At 36.8% G+C, this 15,386-nt stretch overlaps 1 protein-coding gene across 6 annotated transcripts in view; it reads right to left on the bottom strand.

Annotated features, from left to right (window-relative positions):
- The window catches only part of LOC106877306 (all trans-polyprenyl-diphosphate synthase PDSS2), a 902,595-nt gene extending 891,120 nt beyond the window's left edge, over positions 1-11,475 (bottom strand). The window contains exons 1-4 of one of the 6 annotated variants that reach the window (XM_089350835.1): positions 10,039-11,475; positions 5,324-5,452; positions 4,420-4,612; positions 1,833-2,081 (exon numbers count right to left, since the gene is read on the bottom strand). In XM_089350835.1, coding sequence (XP_089206961.1) covers positions 1,833-2,081; positions 4,420-4,612; positions 5,324-5,452; positions 10,039-10,370 — 903 coding nt within the window. In that variant the 5' untranslated portion in view covers positions 10,371-11,475. The remainder of the gene's footprint in view (positions 1-1,832; positions 2,082-4,419; positions 4,613-5,323; positions 5,453-10,038) is intronic. The other 5 variants (XM_089350833.1, XM_089350834.1, XM_089350831.1 and 2 more) reach the window with 5 other exon arrangements.
- Between the last annotated feature and the right edge of the window lie 3,911 nt (positions 11,476-15,386).

The raw sequence follows: 15,386 nt of genomic DNA, 5'->3' as shown, positions 1-15,386 counted from the left end.
TGTAAGAAATGAAGCTAGAGTGCTTTGCTGGATGTGTAATGTCAGTGTGCTTGCACAACAGAGTGTAAGTGTCAGACTCTAACAGTGGAGGGAACCTGTGGAAGAGGTAGACCCAGGAAGACCTGGGATGAGGTGGTGAAGCACAATCTTTGAATGTTGGGCCTCACAAAGGCAATGACAAGTGACCAGAACCTTTGGCGAAATACCATGCTTGAGAAGACCCATCAAGCCAAGTGAGACTGAAATCATGGCCAATGCCAATGTCACATAACTGGCCCATTAAAAGCACCCTTCAATCGTTGGGTGATATGCTGTGCTTGTGAAGACCTGTCAAACCGAGTGAAATTGTAGTCATTGCCAATGCCAGTGCTGTCTGACTGGCACCCATGCTGGCAATGACAAGTAACCAAGATTTTTGGCGATATACTGTGAAGCCAAGTGAGACCGTAGTCAAGGTCGATACTGGTGTTAGCTCAATAGCACCCATGCTGGTGGCATGTAAAAATACCCACTACACTCTCAGAGTAATTGGAGTTAGGAAGGGCATCCGGCCATAGAAACCTTGCCAAATCAGATCAGAACCTGGTGCAGCTTACCAGTTTTCAGTCAAACCATCCAACCCATGCCAGCATGGAAAGCAGACATTAAATGATGATGATGAGATAAATAAAGAGAAAGAGATACATTACAATTTATTAAGTGAACACAACTGACACACTTTTTCTCTCCTCATACACATAAAGAGATATATGCTCACACACATAAACAGAGGGAGAGTGGTGGAGGTGAGAACAAAAGAAACGATAAAACATCCGATGTCAAATAAGTCAACAATGAATCAGTAGCTTCAAATAGGCAGCATCTAAACAGCAGTGCCAAAACATCTCATACCCAACAAACCTATACTAAACACTTGGCCCAATCCATCTTCCTCTGAGTTATAATTCTCTAGAAATCACTCGCAGTGAAATCTTTCCCTGCAGGCATTAAACTACAAACGTTTAAACTAAATATCAAACCACATTGATCTCACAATTTTGGAACAACCGACAAGTCTATGAATTAATGTCCATAACTTACAAAAGCTATAATCAATGTCCATTTTCCTTGCAAGAAAAGAACAGTAGATTGCTCCAGTGTTTAAAATTTCCTGGCAGCTTTCTCTCTTGATTGTTGATATGCAACAAAGTTCATTTTATTTTTATGGAAAACTCTTCATGTAATGCAAAATATTTTGTCTAAGTGAAAGAGAAAATGGCTATGTATATATGTGTACATGTATGTGTGTGTGTGTGTGTGTTACATATATCAGCAGTTATGCTTTTGTACACAAGAGAAGTTTCTCATAAATTCTACACAGCATGTTCAAAATAACACTTTTAAAATCAGTAATATATATATATATGAATTCACTTAATGTAAACAAACTAAGAGACAATGTGTAGCAACCCATTAAATAATAAGTTAAAAGAAACATAATATATATAAGCACAAACAATTAAAAAATAAAAAACAGACACAGAAGATCACCAAATATTCATGAGTTATCAGCCAAACTTATAAATATAGATATATATGTTAATTCATCCGTTGGACTATTAATATATTGAATGTTTGTGTGAATATGTTTAGTATTATTGTTTATTTGAATACAAAATAAAAGGGGCATTTATTGATTATGTGTAATTATAAAAAAAGACACAATGTAGTTGTTACAACATATAAAGCCCTCATGGGATTCACACACACAGCATGAGAACAACAAAAATCTCACATAGATTTTGGCAGAACAGATACACACACACAGACATACATAAATAAAATAAACTTACTTGGTGTGCAAATGCAAGGTTGATGCCAAATTTGTAAGCATTTTCTTGTACAGTAATTCCATGTCCAGCAAGAAGTGTGACAGCCTGACAGCTATATCCAAGCAAATTACCATAAGAAAGGTAAGCTTGGTTGCGCCAGTCACTAAATGTAATTGTCTCTTTCAAAAGTCCATTACCATCAGAATCAATGAAACTGGTAAACTGGGACTCCATGATTTTTTTAATTGATTCTGATATAATTTCTACAACCTAACAACATAAATGATACACAATTACTGTAGAACTTCAAATATAATAAATGGATTTTTTTTCACCAAAATCTAATTGAAATTAAGTATGTGTATAATACATAGTATTAAGCTACAAACATTTCCCCATCACTTTTATTAAGAAATAACACAATAATAATTATTTCTTTTACTATAATAATAAATTTTATATGAAATGAAATATTGGTTTCAAATTTTGGCACAAGGCCAGCAGTTTTGCGGGAGAGGCTAAGTCGATTACATCGACCCCAATACTTGACTGGCGCTTATTTTATCAACTCCCAAAAGGATGAAAGGCAAAGTCAACCTTGGTGGAATTTGAACAAAAAACATAAAGATGGATGAAATGCCACTAAGCATTTTACTTGGTGTACTAACAATTCTGCCAGCTCGCTGCCTTATACAAAATGGAATATTAAAAACTGCTACATTGGATTATAAAAGACTATCTACTCTTATCATAGTGGAGGCGCAATGGCCCAGTGGTTAGGGCAGTAGACTCGCGGTCATAGGATCACAGTTTCGATTCCCAAACCGGGCGTTGTGAGTGTTTATTGAGCGAAAACACTTAAAAGCTCCACGAGGCTCCGGCAGGGGATGGTGGCGAACCCTGCTGTACTCTTTCACCACAACTTTCTCTCACTCTTACTTCCTGTTTCTGTTGTGCCTGTAATTCAAAGGGTCAGCTGTGTCACGCTGAATATCCCCGAGAACTACATTAGGGGTACACGTGTCTGTGGAGTGCTCAGCCACTTGCACGTTAATTTCACGAGCAGGCTGTTCCATTGATCGGATCAACTGGAACCCTCGACGTCGTAAGCGATGGAGTGCCAACACACTCTTATCATAGTTGTGTCACAATGAGTATAAGACATGGTGTTATAAGGTTTTTAAAATAATTTAATCCCAAAAAATCACGATAGGTATTATATATGGTAGGATATTAGAAAAAAACTTTTATGGGACACATTTCAAATGAGATATAAAAAAAACTCAAAACACTTGACTAAATGTTAAAATATCTCAAGTGTAATTCAATAGACTAGACCTCTCCACCCTTACAGATATCGCACTTATCATTAGAAATTCATATAGTTTTTCATTTAAGGACAGAAAATTATCAGAAATTGTATTATTTTATCAGCTGAAAGCACAGGACAAGAGACATTATATATCAATAACATATTTGGATTACAATTTTATATTTCTGATATGAGGAATTCATATTATGTATATTGTTTATATTAGTCAGACTGGTATCTTCTTGATTGTTGCTTTTTACGACATTTTGGCTGTTGCATACTCCAGCGTTCTTCAAGTGTCTTGTGTTGAACTCAGTTGTTGTATCAGAATTTCGAACTTAACTCTTTATTTGATTCATGGGGTTACACTGTTCTCATTCTGCTCTCAGTATTTCTTAAAATTTTTATTGCTTGCAGTACAGTTACTTAGAGGTTCTGAGTTCAATCCCAGCTGAAGTAAAAAACATGTCATGAAATGCAGAAAGCAGAATGAGAACAGTGTACCCGCCATGGATCAAATAAAAAGGTTAGGTTCGAAATTCCAATTCAACATCTAGGTTCAACACAACACGCCTGAAGAAGGATGGAACATACAACACTCAAAACATAGTGAAAGCAACACTCAAGATGAGGATATTACCAAATCTTTAAGCTAAAGATCAGTTCATACCTTATTTCAGCTTATATTGTAGATAAATGTAAAGGGACATTACTTCGCTATCTTATTCAACCTGATTGACATGTACTTTCAATTAATGGTTGAGTACTTAGTAATATGAAGGGCCTTCATTAAAAGAGTCAACAGGTCTGACAAGCTGAGTACTTGTTATGGAATTTTTGTGGGGTAACTACAAAGACGGTTTCATATTTTATGAGCACCATCTTGTTGCCAATAGCCAACTCTAAAAAAATAAAGGAAGAATAGACAGAAAGAGATAGACGAGAAAAGAATCAACCTCAATACTTAGCACTAAAGAATGTAAGACAACCTGGGCCTCAAAAGGATTTGATTTCAGGGTTTAGAGAGCCAGAACAAATTCAATTGCAAGACATTCTATTTGGAGCTTTAATGGTTGTACCAGTTTACCACATTGAAAGGGTAGAAACATTAAAATGGACAATATGAAGAGCAGTAGCTATTAGCAGAAGCACTTCTTTGCTCTAATGGTATAAAAACTACAAAATTCGTGATAACTACTTCACTCATATGCTAGCACAGGAACCAAAATGAGTGTAAAAAAAAAACAATAAAATATAAATAAAGACATGTATTTATAATAGAACATGTGGACTTACTTTTGTGTTGTTTAATTTAGCAAGTGCAGAACATGCAGAAGCCAAAAGAAAGTCACCACTCAAAATGGCCATTTTGTTACCAAAGTCTAAATTGCGTTTCTCACTTTTGTCAACTGTCTTCAGATTTAAAACTCCTTTATGAATAAGAGTAGCTGTATGAATCATTTCAGTTAACTCAGCAAGACAGCGCTGGCTGAAAACATAAAACATAAAATGATATTCAGTCATCAACATTGTAATCTTTTTTGCTATCATATTATTGTTGAAATACACCGTGTTTCAATTAATTTTGAAAATAATAAAGAGTTTATTTAATTAATTTAGTAATTTTTAAACTGGTGTTTGGAATATAAATTAACATAGAATTTTGATGGAAGATTTTAATCAAGATTATTTAAAAACAGAAATTTCGTATCATTGAACCAAAACAGTTTTTAGGCAACTCAGACTGGTTGCACCTCTTAAAAAAGGATAGCAGCCTCTAGGTGGCTGTTCAACCTGCTAAAAATGGTAGCCAAATCACCTTCAAATATCCTACTGTCTTCAAAAAATACATTAAGTAACATAATCTAAGGTATAATATGCCTGAAAAAATACAGGGATGGTTGTCAAAACAAATGACAACGGTAGACTTGATGATAAACCAGTAAAGTGCACATCTGACAATGTAATCCAAGATGTAAAAAAGAAATGGGATTTTCATCGCTGGAGGTCTGCTTGATCAGAGCTAAGACTAAACAACAAGTTAGTAATACAGTGAATTGCACTATTCAGAGCATTTTTTTTTCCCCAGTTATCAAATTATACTAAGGTTTCCAATATGCTATTTCTAAAAAAATATTTGTGAAAATATCTAAAACCGAAACAGATATTTAATACTTACTTAATTGTGAATAATACTTACTTTGGGTAAATTCCACCAACCCTGGTGTCATCAAGAGTGGAATTAGGACAAGAGCCAGCAGCTTTAGCAATTAGAAGAATAATAAGACCACATGTTTGTAGATTCTGCTTGCTATCATGCAGTAGACCTCTGAAGAAAAGAATATTCAATTGCATGAAAATACAACCAGCAGAGAAATTAAGAAATTTTAATTTCGTTTTGAATATTAAATTTAGATATCAACATCAAGTTTCTGAATTTGGGAAGAATATCATATAAATAAGTTTACAATAGTATATAAAATATTTAAGTATCAAAAAGAAATATCTTTGGATCTTTCTGAATTGATGGGCACCACTTTTCATTTATGTTTTATGTAGTGTTTTTGGTACCGAAACACTTTCAAACTTCGTATACTTGTATATTTTGTGTTATAGAACAGATAAAAAATTTTGTATTCTAAGTTATTTCATGTAAAAAATTGTCGTATTTCGGTAATTTCAACCAATCACTGACGTCTATTGAGGTGAAAACAATTACTGCTATGGAATATAAACAACATATTCTAGCGGTGTAATGGGATCTTTTCCCTTGAATAAAATTAGTGCTGTTGTTTGTCAACAACAACTATTGGCGGTACTGTTATTTATAACATCGTTCGTGCGTTTGTACTGGTTTTAGCTTTAGGGTTAGGGTTTTAGAGTTAGGGTTAGGATTAGGATTATTTTTGCCATAACCTAACTCATAACCCTAACCCTAACTCTAACTCTAAAACCCAAACCCTAACCCTAAAACCCTTACTAGGGAATAACGATCTTGACACCGGCAAAAATTATTGTTTACAAAAACAGCAGTAACTGTATTCAGCTGAATAGACATCAGTGATTGGTTGAAATTACAGAAATAAGACAACTTTAACATGAAATAACTTGCAATGTAGAAATTTTTGTTAAGAAGGCTAAGAGAAAAAGATGTTTTATATGACACATTCTACCAGTATCCCAAGTTTGAAAGTGTTTCATTAAGAAAACAAGTGGTGCCCGTCAATTCAGAAAGATTCAAATTTTTCACTGGATATTTAAAAATACAGGTCACTCGGATGGAGAGTCAGTAACTAGGTCATAATCTGTGACAAAAAAGCTTTGCTCTCTTCTTTCTTAATTTGTCTACCATGTGTACTTCAAAACGCTTCATTCTTGGATAGCTCTGGAGAAAAAACAAATGATGCAATGAATGGTTCCTCACAACTCTTCTCACAGTGCAACATAGCCAATTCAGAAAGAGAAGAATCAAATCTAACACTTGATCAGTATTTAACTATCAATCTCAATAGTTGACTAGCATTTAATTATCAATCTATCAACGCCAGAAAGATGAAAAATAAAATCGACCCCTTATGATATTTGAATTCAAAATGCAAAAAGCCAAAAACAAATATCACAAGGTATTCCATGGAACACTTTAACAATTCTGTTAATTTGCCACCTTGATTAATTACTATTGGGAACAAATGAATAAATGTACAAAATAAGTTGAAGCTAATATAAACACTGTGTTTTAAACACTATTGAATATAGCCCTGACATGTTGAAATTGTGCCAGTAGCAAGATTAAAATGAAAGGGTTACAATTAGAAACATGAAACCTGGTCCATTCAACACTTTCCTGTTTTCCTAACATTAATTTTAGTTAACAAGAGATGATGATCTTTCATTAGTGATAAACTGTTATTCAACCAAAGATTGAACCCATAAATTGTGATTGTTATGCAATAATTGTTGTATAATAATTATTTCTGGTTTAGGTACAGGGCCAGCAGTTTTATGGGAATATCATCAAACCCAAGTATTTGAATGGTAGATTATTTTATCAACCCTAGATGGATAAAAAGCAAAACTGATCCTGGCTGGATTTGAGCTAAGAGCATAAAGTACTGGTAGTAATCAAATGTATAATAATAAATTCCATGAAACAGATTGCTGATTTTACATTTAAATATAATTTACGAGTTCACAGGCAGGAGTGACTGAATTGAATTTTAAATCCTGTCAGTTTGATGCTATTTTTAGATATATCTAAACCCCTGGAACCTTTATTATTCATGCCAGAGTTTATAGATAGCTTTTCTGGTTTGTACCATATTTATTTGTGTATAACACATACTTTTTCTCTTTTTTTTTACTCTATGAAAAAACATATGATTCCTTCAATGCTGACTACATAAACTTCACATGTATTCAAATTTATTCTAGACTATGACACCTACAAGGACACTATAAACTGCCTCAATCCTTTAGCATTTAAACTGTCCATATCCAGTCAAAATATTCTGCTTGTTTTATGTTCAAACTGGCCAGACCCAGTCTCTCACAATGCCATTTTAGAAATAAACAACTGCACCATCAAAATCTTGAATCTATGAGATAATGCATAAATAATTCAAAACAATGTGAATAAATAAGCATTACATTTGACAGAGAAATCTGAATGCTAAAGGGTTAAAGATATTTACTATACATCAGTGATTAAATCAGTCATTCAATACAATATCTAGAGACTGCAACCTCAGCAAAACATCAGACTGAAACTTCTAAAAGCCCTGGTCTGGCCAAAAGCATTGTATGATGATAAAATATAAAATAAGGACCTAAGGGTAACAGACACCGAGCAACTAAGCACATTTGAGATGACATACAACAGGTAAACCTGTGGATCAGTTGAGTGACCTGCAAAATGAATGATTTAATCCTGAAGCAGATGGAAGTAGAATAAAAGTGAGTGATGATGGCCAGGCAGCAAAAACTGCAATATTTTGGCCATGTTATCAGAGTCCTGAACCTCTGTACCTACATCCTCAGGAGATGGATAACTAGAAAATGGGCTCACAGGCAACAGACATAAAGATAGAGCAACGACATCAAAGTCTAAACGGGGTAGACTATAGCAAAGTGTATGAGTGCAGCACAAGACTACAGTATGTGAGAAAGAGTGGTACCTATGTCTGAAATACCCAACCCTCAGCCATATAGATCAGCATAATCATTCATTCATTTTATAGTTTCAATACATTTTATTGATAAATTTTCCAAAAATTTCTTTTTTAAAACAATATAGGATAATGTAATCAGAGATGAGATGCTCATAGTTAAATTGCCTTTCATCAAAGACCTGCTTGATTGAAGATTAAAAAAAAAGGCTGGACTAGAACGTGTCAAGTATACAAGTAACCACACTGCATCTCTTACAGTCTGGTGTAATAGGAAGTATGGCCCTCAGCAGATGCATGTTATAGCTAGAATATATAAGTGGGTTGCATCTAATAGTTCAGTCAACCACCCATCTTCCACTCATCTGCTCACTCAGATTTGAGACTACACAACAAAAACGTGTGTACAAGGTGAGAGGAGTTATAGCATTTCCCTAGAATAAGATAAAACATTTAATAAAGAATATAGGGAATGAGAAACAGTAGCAAGATGAGAAGAAAGACTCGTACATTGGGTGGGCTAAGGTAGAGACAATGAAAAGCTTAGTTTCAAAGTTAGTATAAACAGAGAGAGTTAACAAACCGTTCGAAGCAGTGGTAAGGGATTACAGGACAACATAGGGAGATGTTCTTATTGTTGTTCTTTAGCCCCATGTTACCTCTGATCGAGTAGACCTATCATCAAAAGCATTCTAATTGTGACCAACCCGTCTTTTTTTCTATGTGCAAGGAACCTAGGACCACATTATCCAATATCATATTTTCTAAATAGTCGAGTATGATTTGAGGGAGATTTGGTCAATCTATAGTGGATTGATCAATCTATAGTAGGTTGATCAATCACATAGAAGGTTCATAATTACGAAAAAACAGAAGGCGGTATCATCGGCATAGGATGTATGTTATTAAATATAACAATGAGCATATCACTGATTCGCAGAATGGATTATGTAACCGATCCTTAGAGATCGGCAGAGTTTATAAGTGAGTCGGAAACATCCCCAACAAGGCACACTGCAAAAGAGTGACCTGGCAAAATTGGTATTATCAAACAAAAGCAAAGAAAAAGAAGAAACAGGTGGAACCCAGCGAACATCTTAGGACCAATGTCTTCGTGCTAGACACAACTAAAGGGTTTGTTGATAATGATAGTAGTTTTTTAGTTGCTTCTTCGTTATTAAACCACATTCCATAATAAAAGAATGTCAAAGTTTGAAGGGATTTTTTTTTCTTACACACTAAGATATTGCATGGGGGGGAAATGACAGTCTATTTTGAGGAGTGTCAAAAGACCAAAAAAAATTACATACTATGCCGATGAGGAAGCGAAGAAGCGTGGCTTTTGAACTTAGGACCAAGAAGAGCGTAACTAAATAATGAACTTTGTGTCTCTCCGAATAAAAACAAGCGCCGCAACGTGGGATATTTCACGCTTCGCATTATCTCACTGTATTTTTTGTTATTTCCATACAGTGGACATATTGAAGTTAACTTATGTGAATGTAGACCATCACCGGTTTCCGTGGATACCGGGTCTTGCTTAATTGATAAAATCCATTATACTCTCGTTTTTCACTAAATTAAATTAATGAGTAATTTTAAAACACTTTAGCAGCGAGACATTGTTTACCTTTATTTTACATGACAAGGAAAAGAGAGATAGAGTCGTAAAGAACACTAAGGAACGGTAAGACATTCTGAAAGAGAAACCTAAATAGATTATAGTTAACAGAGCTGATATAGAACTCACTTGGCTGTCTTTAACAACGGGTGACGAGTTCCGACTAATTTTCTCATCTGAAGGGCAACATTAGACAGTTCATCGCTCAGAAGGTACCTGAGACTTAAAAACGAGGTAGGGTATCCAACCACCTTTTCAGCTTCAGACACAGCTTTCTTCCAATCAGAATTGGAATTTGAACGCCAGGTAGAAATCATGCTATTCACCAGGATACTTCTACTTCTTTGAGCTGGACATAGTAATGTAAGGTGGTGCCATTTAGAAGGAATGACGGGCTTAAACTTAGAAACCAAACAGTTCATATTGTCAACAAGAAAAACACGTGTGGACTGGAAGGTCATCCGCTAATTAACACCCCTTAAGTCATAAACAAATTATAAACAATTCAATTTTTATTTGCTTCTGTAGTCAATGGAAAGCAAACGAAAGAAAATAAGAAAAATGGAAATATGGATTTTTATAAATTGTTTAAAATCGTTAATATGCACTAAAATTTATTCCAGGATTTTTTAAACGATAAAACATCAATCTTTGATAATACATTGACGATGTAAGAGGCCTAAATTCTCTAAAAGTGCAAGAGGATGTCTGTTTCCTTCTTAACCGAAGTAGTTGAGTGAGTGAATATATTTATGCACAGACTTAATACATCTGGAACCCTTTGGTTTCTTTTACGTTTATTTCCTGTTTACCTATCTGTACGTTTTATATTGTAGTAAATACTGTTGTGGTATCAAACTCAGGCCAGTACACAACGAACTGTGTCCGAAAATTGGTTTCGATTCCTGTTGAATTAAGTCTACGTTGTTGATGGTCTTGGGAAAAGTATGAACGTTGCAATAACCTGTTTAACCTTCTAAAATATAATTTCTTTGTGTTTTATTTTTTAAAAAGTCATATTCTTTAAATAATCCTAGTAGTTACTTGCGACGAGTAACTTATCCCATTGCATTTAAACAACTTTATCGGGTTTATTTTATTTTATTCTATTTGAAATTTTGCTATTGTTGCTTCGTTACTTGATAACTTGTGTGTGTCGAAAAACAAAACAACATCCACATAAAACAAAACATCTGTCACATCACCTAGTGATTATAATGACGATCGAAAATCGAAATTCATCACATGCCAGTGGAATTCTGATTTATGCATCCCATATATCCCCTCATAACGTAATTACATGAAATTTTCAGAAAATCTGTGTTCTACACATAAGAATTTATACGATTATGAAAATTTTGGTTGGTTAATATTTACATCTTGACCCGGAAATGAAAAGGCACTGTCATGCTATTAGCTGTCAGAAGTGAAAGTGCTCACTGCTAGTGAAGTATCTGTCTGTCTGCCTGCATGCCTGTTGCTGGCCTGTCGATTCTTTGGCTACTGACAGCTAATACCATGACTGGCCGGAGCGAGCTATATGTCTGTCTGTCTGTCTCTCTCTATCTATTACTCGAAAGTTCGCGCGTCCGAGCTAGCTAGTCGTGAGTGGTCGATCCTATTATTTTTAAACTTCAAACTTCATTTGTTTTCTATTTTGATAAATTCTCTCTGTTGAAAATTATATTTTTATATTTTAAATAATTTGCAATTTCAGGAAATATGTTTTTATATTAAATTTGTGTTTTCCACTCACGACTAGCTAGCGCTGACGCGCGAACTTTCGAGTAATAGATAGATAGATAGAGAGAGAGAGACAGACAGACAGACATATAGCTCGCTCCGGCCAGTCATGGTATTAGCTGTCAGTAGCCAAAGAATCGACAGGCCAGCAACAGGCATGCAGGCAGACAGGCAGACAGACAGATACTTCACTAGCAGTGAGCACTTTCACTTCTGACAGCTAATAGCATGACAGTGCCAGTGAAAATCCCACCCACCCACCCAAAAAAATACTGGAATGGATGTAAAACAATATGTAGGAAACGAATATGAAAAAAAAATGCGCGCAAAGCAACGAGAGGGTGCGGAGAGGACTTCCGAAAATTCACAAGATCCGAGCTTTTCCCTCATAACTTTTAAGAAATGGGGTTTTTTTCAATGAAATTGTATAGAAATACTTTTCAAACGGCATACATTACGATTATAAAGAAATTTGTGGGGAAAATCTTTTCCAAGTGGGTGGGGCGAGGACTTCGGAAAATTCACAAAATATATATGTGTGTGTGCGTGTGTTTGTGTCTATATGCCCCCACCACCACTTGACAACCAGTGTTGGTGTATTTGCATCCCTGTAACTTAGCAGTTCAGCAAAAGGGGCTAATAGAATAAGTACCAGACTTTACAAAACGTAAGTACAGGGGTCAATTCACTTGACTAAAATTCCTGAAGGTGGTACCCCAACATGGCCACAGTCTAATGACTGAAACTTGTAAAAGATAAAAGATAAGGGTTATATGGGTTGCTTGAACAAGAATTCTGTCCAAATGTCTCCTAGCATAGTCATTTTTGTGGTGGAAGGAAAACCGAAACTGGGAGAGACGATGTCATGTAAGCAAGTAAGAAGAAAAGATTCCCCCTTTTTCATGCTATCTGCAACAGAGGAAAGACATGGCAATAGAGAGGTCATGACAACACGTGCTAAGAATTGAACAATCTACCGGCAGTACCCTATTGCAAGTCAAAGTAAGAGCGACTTTACATGCCTTCAAACCACAAGCTATTTTGGTATGTTGTTACCAGCTGTGAGGATACGTCCAAGAAGTGGATTTTTTATATTTTTCTGTTGCTCTTGTTCTTCATTTTTCTTTTTTGCAATAGCCACAAAAATCAGAATCGGTAGTGATGTGTTGAGACCATTCACTGGGGAAGGCAATGTGATGGCCTGGATAAAGAAGGTGAGACTCATGGCGAAGCTGCAGGGAATAGATGTGGTTAGCCTTATGCCTTTGTACTTAGAAGGCAGTGTACTCAATCTCTATCTGGAGATGAATGAGGCAGATCAAGAGAAAGCAGAAAAAATTGAAGAGCGGCTTAAGGACGCTTTTAAAGCTTACAGCAAGCTCATGAGAGTGAGATGGACTGGGAAGCAGAAAGATGATTGCAAGAGCAAGATTAGGAGGTTAGTGACCTAAGCAGGATTTACTGGGACAGCGATGGAGCAGATGGTGAAGCTAGCTTTTGTGACCGGTTTCCCCAGCCATACATCTGGGCATCAAAACAATCTCAGTAGGAGAGATGATCAACAAATCATGGGTGTTGTTGCAAAGCGACACTCGTGACATAGCAGCAACAGTGACAGCAGTTACAAATGGGACGACGAGACAGGCAGCAAACAACAACAGCAAGAGTCTGGCAAGGTAAACGGACAGGGGACCATATACTTCAGATGTCGAGGACCATACATGGTCAGGGAATGCACAGAACTGAAGGCCAATGGTGGTGTATTTCTGATGCAGCCACGACCGATTGAAGGCACACCACCATACATTGCCTGTAGTGAGGCTTATGGTGGGGGCAAGAGAAGCACAAGCCCTCATGGATATGAGTTGCACAACAACCCCGGTGACCACAAGAATGGTCGAGATCTAGAGAGGAAACACCAGACTCAGAGCGGTAGATGGTAGGGAGGTTAAATGTAGGGGTGTAAGAAGTTATAGAATCATCCAGGAACGTTAGCGTTCCTGGATGATTCTATAACTTCTTAAATTGCAGAAGAATTTGGCGGTCAGGCGGTTTAGCTTAAATGGTAAAGCATTCTAACCGGATATTAGAGAGATGTGAGTTTGATCCTCGTGGCTGGCTGCCGACAAATTTTTCTGCTTTTAAAAAAAGAAAAGGATCTGTTCAGTATCTATGCGTTGAATAAAATTTATCTTTCTACTCGTTCATATATATATATATATAATAAAGAGAATAAAGAGAATGAATGGGAGAAAGAGAGCCTGCCGTATATCGACCCAACAGAGGGACCAGCTATCCGAGTTGACAGTACCAGGGTAGATAAAGCAATTAAGAGTATGAAGACAGGGAAAGCCCCCGGCCCATCAGGAATCACTGCAGAGATGCTCAAAATATCTGGCAGTGTTGGCTACAGCCTAGTCACCCGTATTACGAACCAGGTGATACACAAAGGAGTCATACCCAATGACTGGTGTAGCAGCACCATAGTAAACTGCTACAAAGGTAAAGGTGACGCTTTAGATACTAATAATTACAGAGGCATCAAGCTGTTAGATCAGGTTATGAAAGTTACGGAGAGGGTCATAGCCCAACTAATTAGGGAGCGAATCAATTTAGATGAGATGCAGTTTGGGTTCGTGCCAGGTAAAAGCACCACTGATGCCATATTTCTAGTGAGACAGCTGCAGGAGAAATATCTAGCCAAGGATAAACCTCTGTACCTGGCCTTCGTTGACATGGAGAAAGCCTTTGACAGGGTCCCCCGATCCCTTATCTGGTGGTCAATGAGGAAACTTGGGATAGAAGAATGGTTAGTAAGAGCTGTGCGAGCCATGTACAGAGATGCTGTCAGTAAGGTGAGGGTTGGAAATGAGTACAGTCATGAATTCCGGGTAGAGGTAGGGGTCCACCAAGGTTCCGTCCTCAGCCCCCTCTTATTTATCATAGTCCTCCAAGCGATCACAGAGGAATTCAAGACAAGTTGCCCCTGGGAGCTCCTCTATGCTGATGACCTTGCACTAATTGCGCAGTCACTATCAGAACTAGAGGAGAAGTTTAAGGTGTGGAAGCAAGGACTAGAATCGAAGAGCCTTAGAGTCAACCTAGCAAAAACCAAAATCCCAATAAGTAGGAAGGTAGATAAAACACAAACCCCTTCAGGTAGATGGCCCTGCTCAGTATGCAGTAAAGGAGTAGGTAGTAACTCTATAAGATGTACCCGGTGCAAGCTATGGACACATAAGAGGTGCAGCAATATCAAAGGCAGATTAACTACGAAGTTAGTTTTTGTATGTGGCAGATGTTCAGGTGCAATAAACACTGTAAACAAACAGGAAACAACTTCTATCTCATTCCAGGGAGAAAAACTAGAGGAAGTCGATAGCTTCCGCTATCTGGGTGACCAAGTTAGTAGTGGGGGTGGGTGCACTGAAAGTGTAACTGCTAGAATAAGAATAGCCTGGGCCAAGTTTAGAGAGCTCTTACCTCTGCTGGCGACAAAGGGACTCTCACTCAGAGTAAAAGGCAGATTGTATGACGCATGTGTACGAACAGCCATGCTACATGGCAGTGAAACATGGGCTGTGACTGCTGAGGACATGCGTAAGCTCGCAAGGAATGAAGCCAGTATGCTCCGCTGGATGTGTAATGTAAATGTGCATACCCATCAGAGTGTAAGTATCTTGAGAGAAAAGCTGAACATAAGAAGCATCAGTTGTGGTGTGCAAGAGAGACGA

Source organism: Octopus bimaculoides, chromosome 4, assembly GCF_046866305.1.
Source record: "Octopus bimaculoides isolate indiv1 chromosome 4, ASM4686630v1, whole genome shotgun sequence".
Classification (NCBI taxonomy): Eukaryota; Metazoa; Mollusca; class Cephalopoda; order Octopoda; family Octopodidae; genus Octopus; species Octopus bimaculoides.
This window is presented reverse-complemented; position numbering and strand designations above follow the sequence as displayed.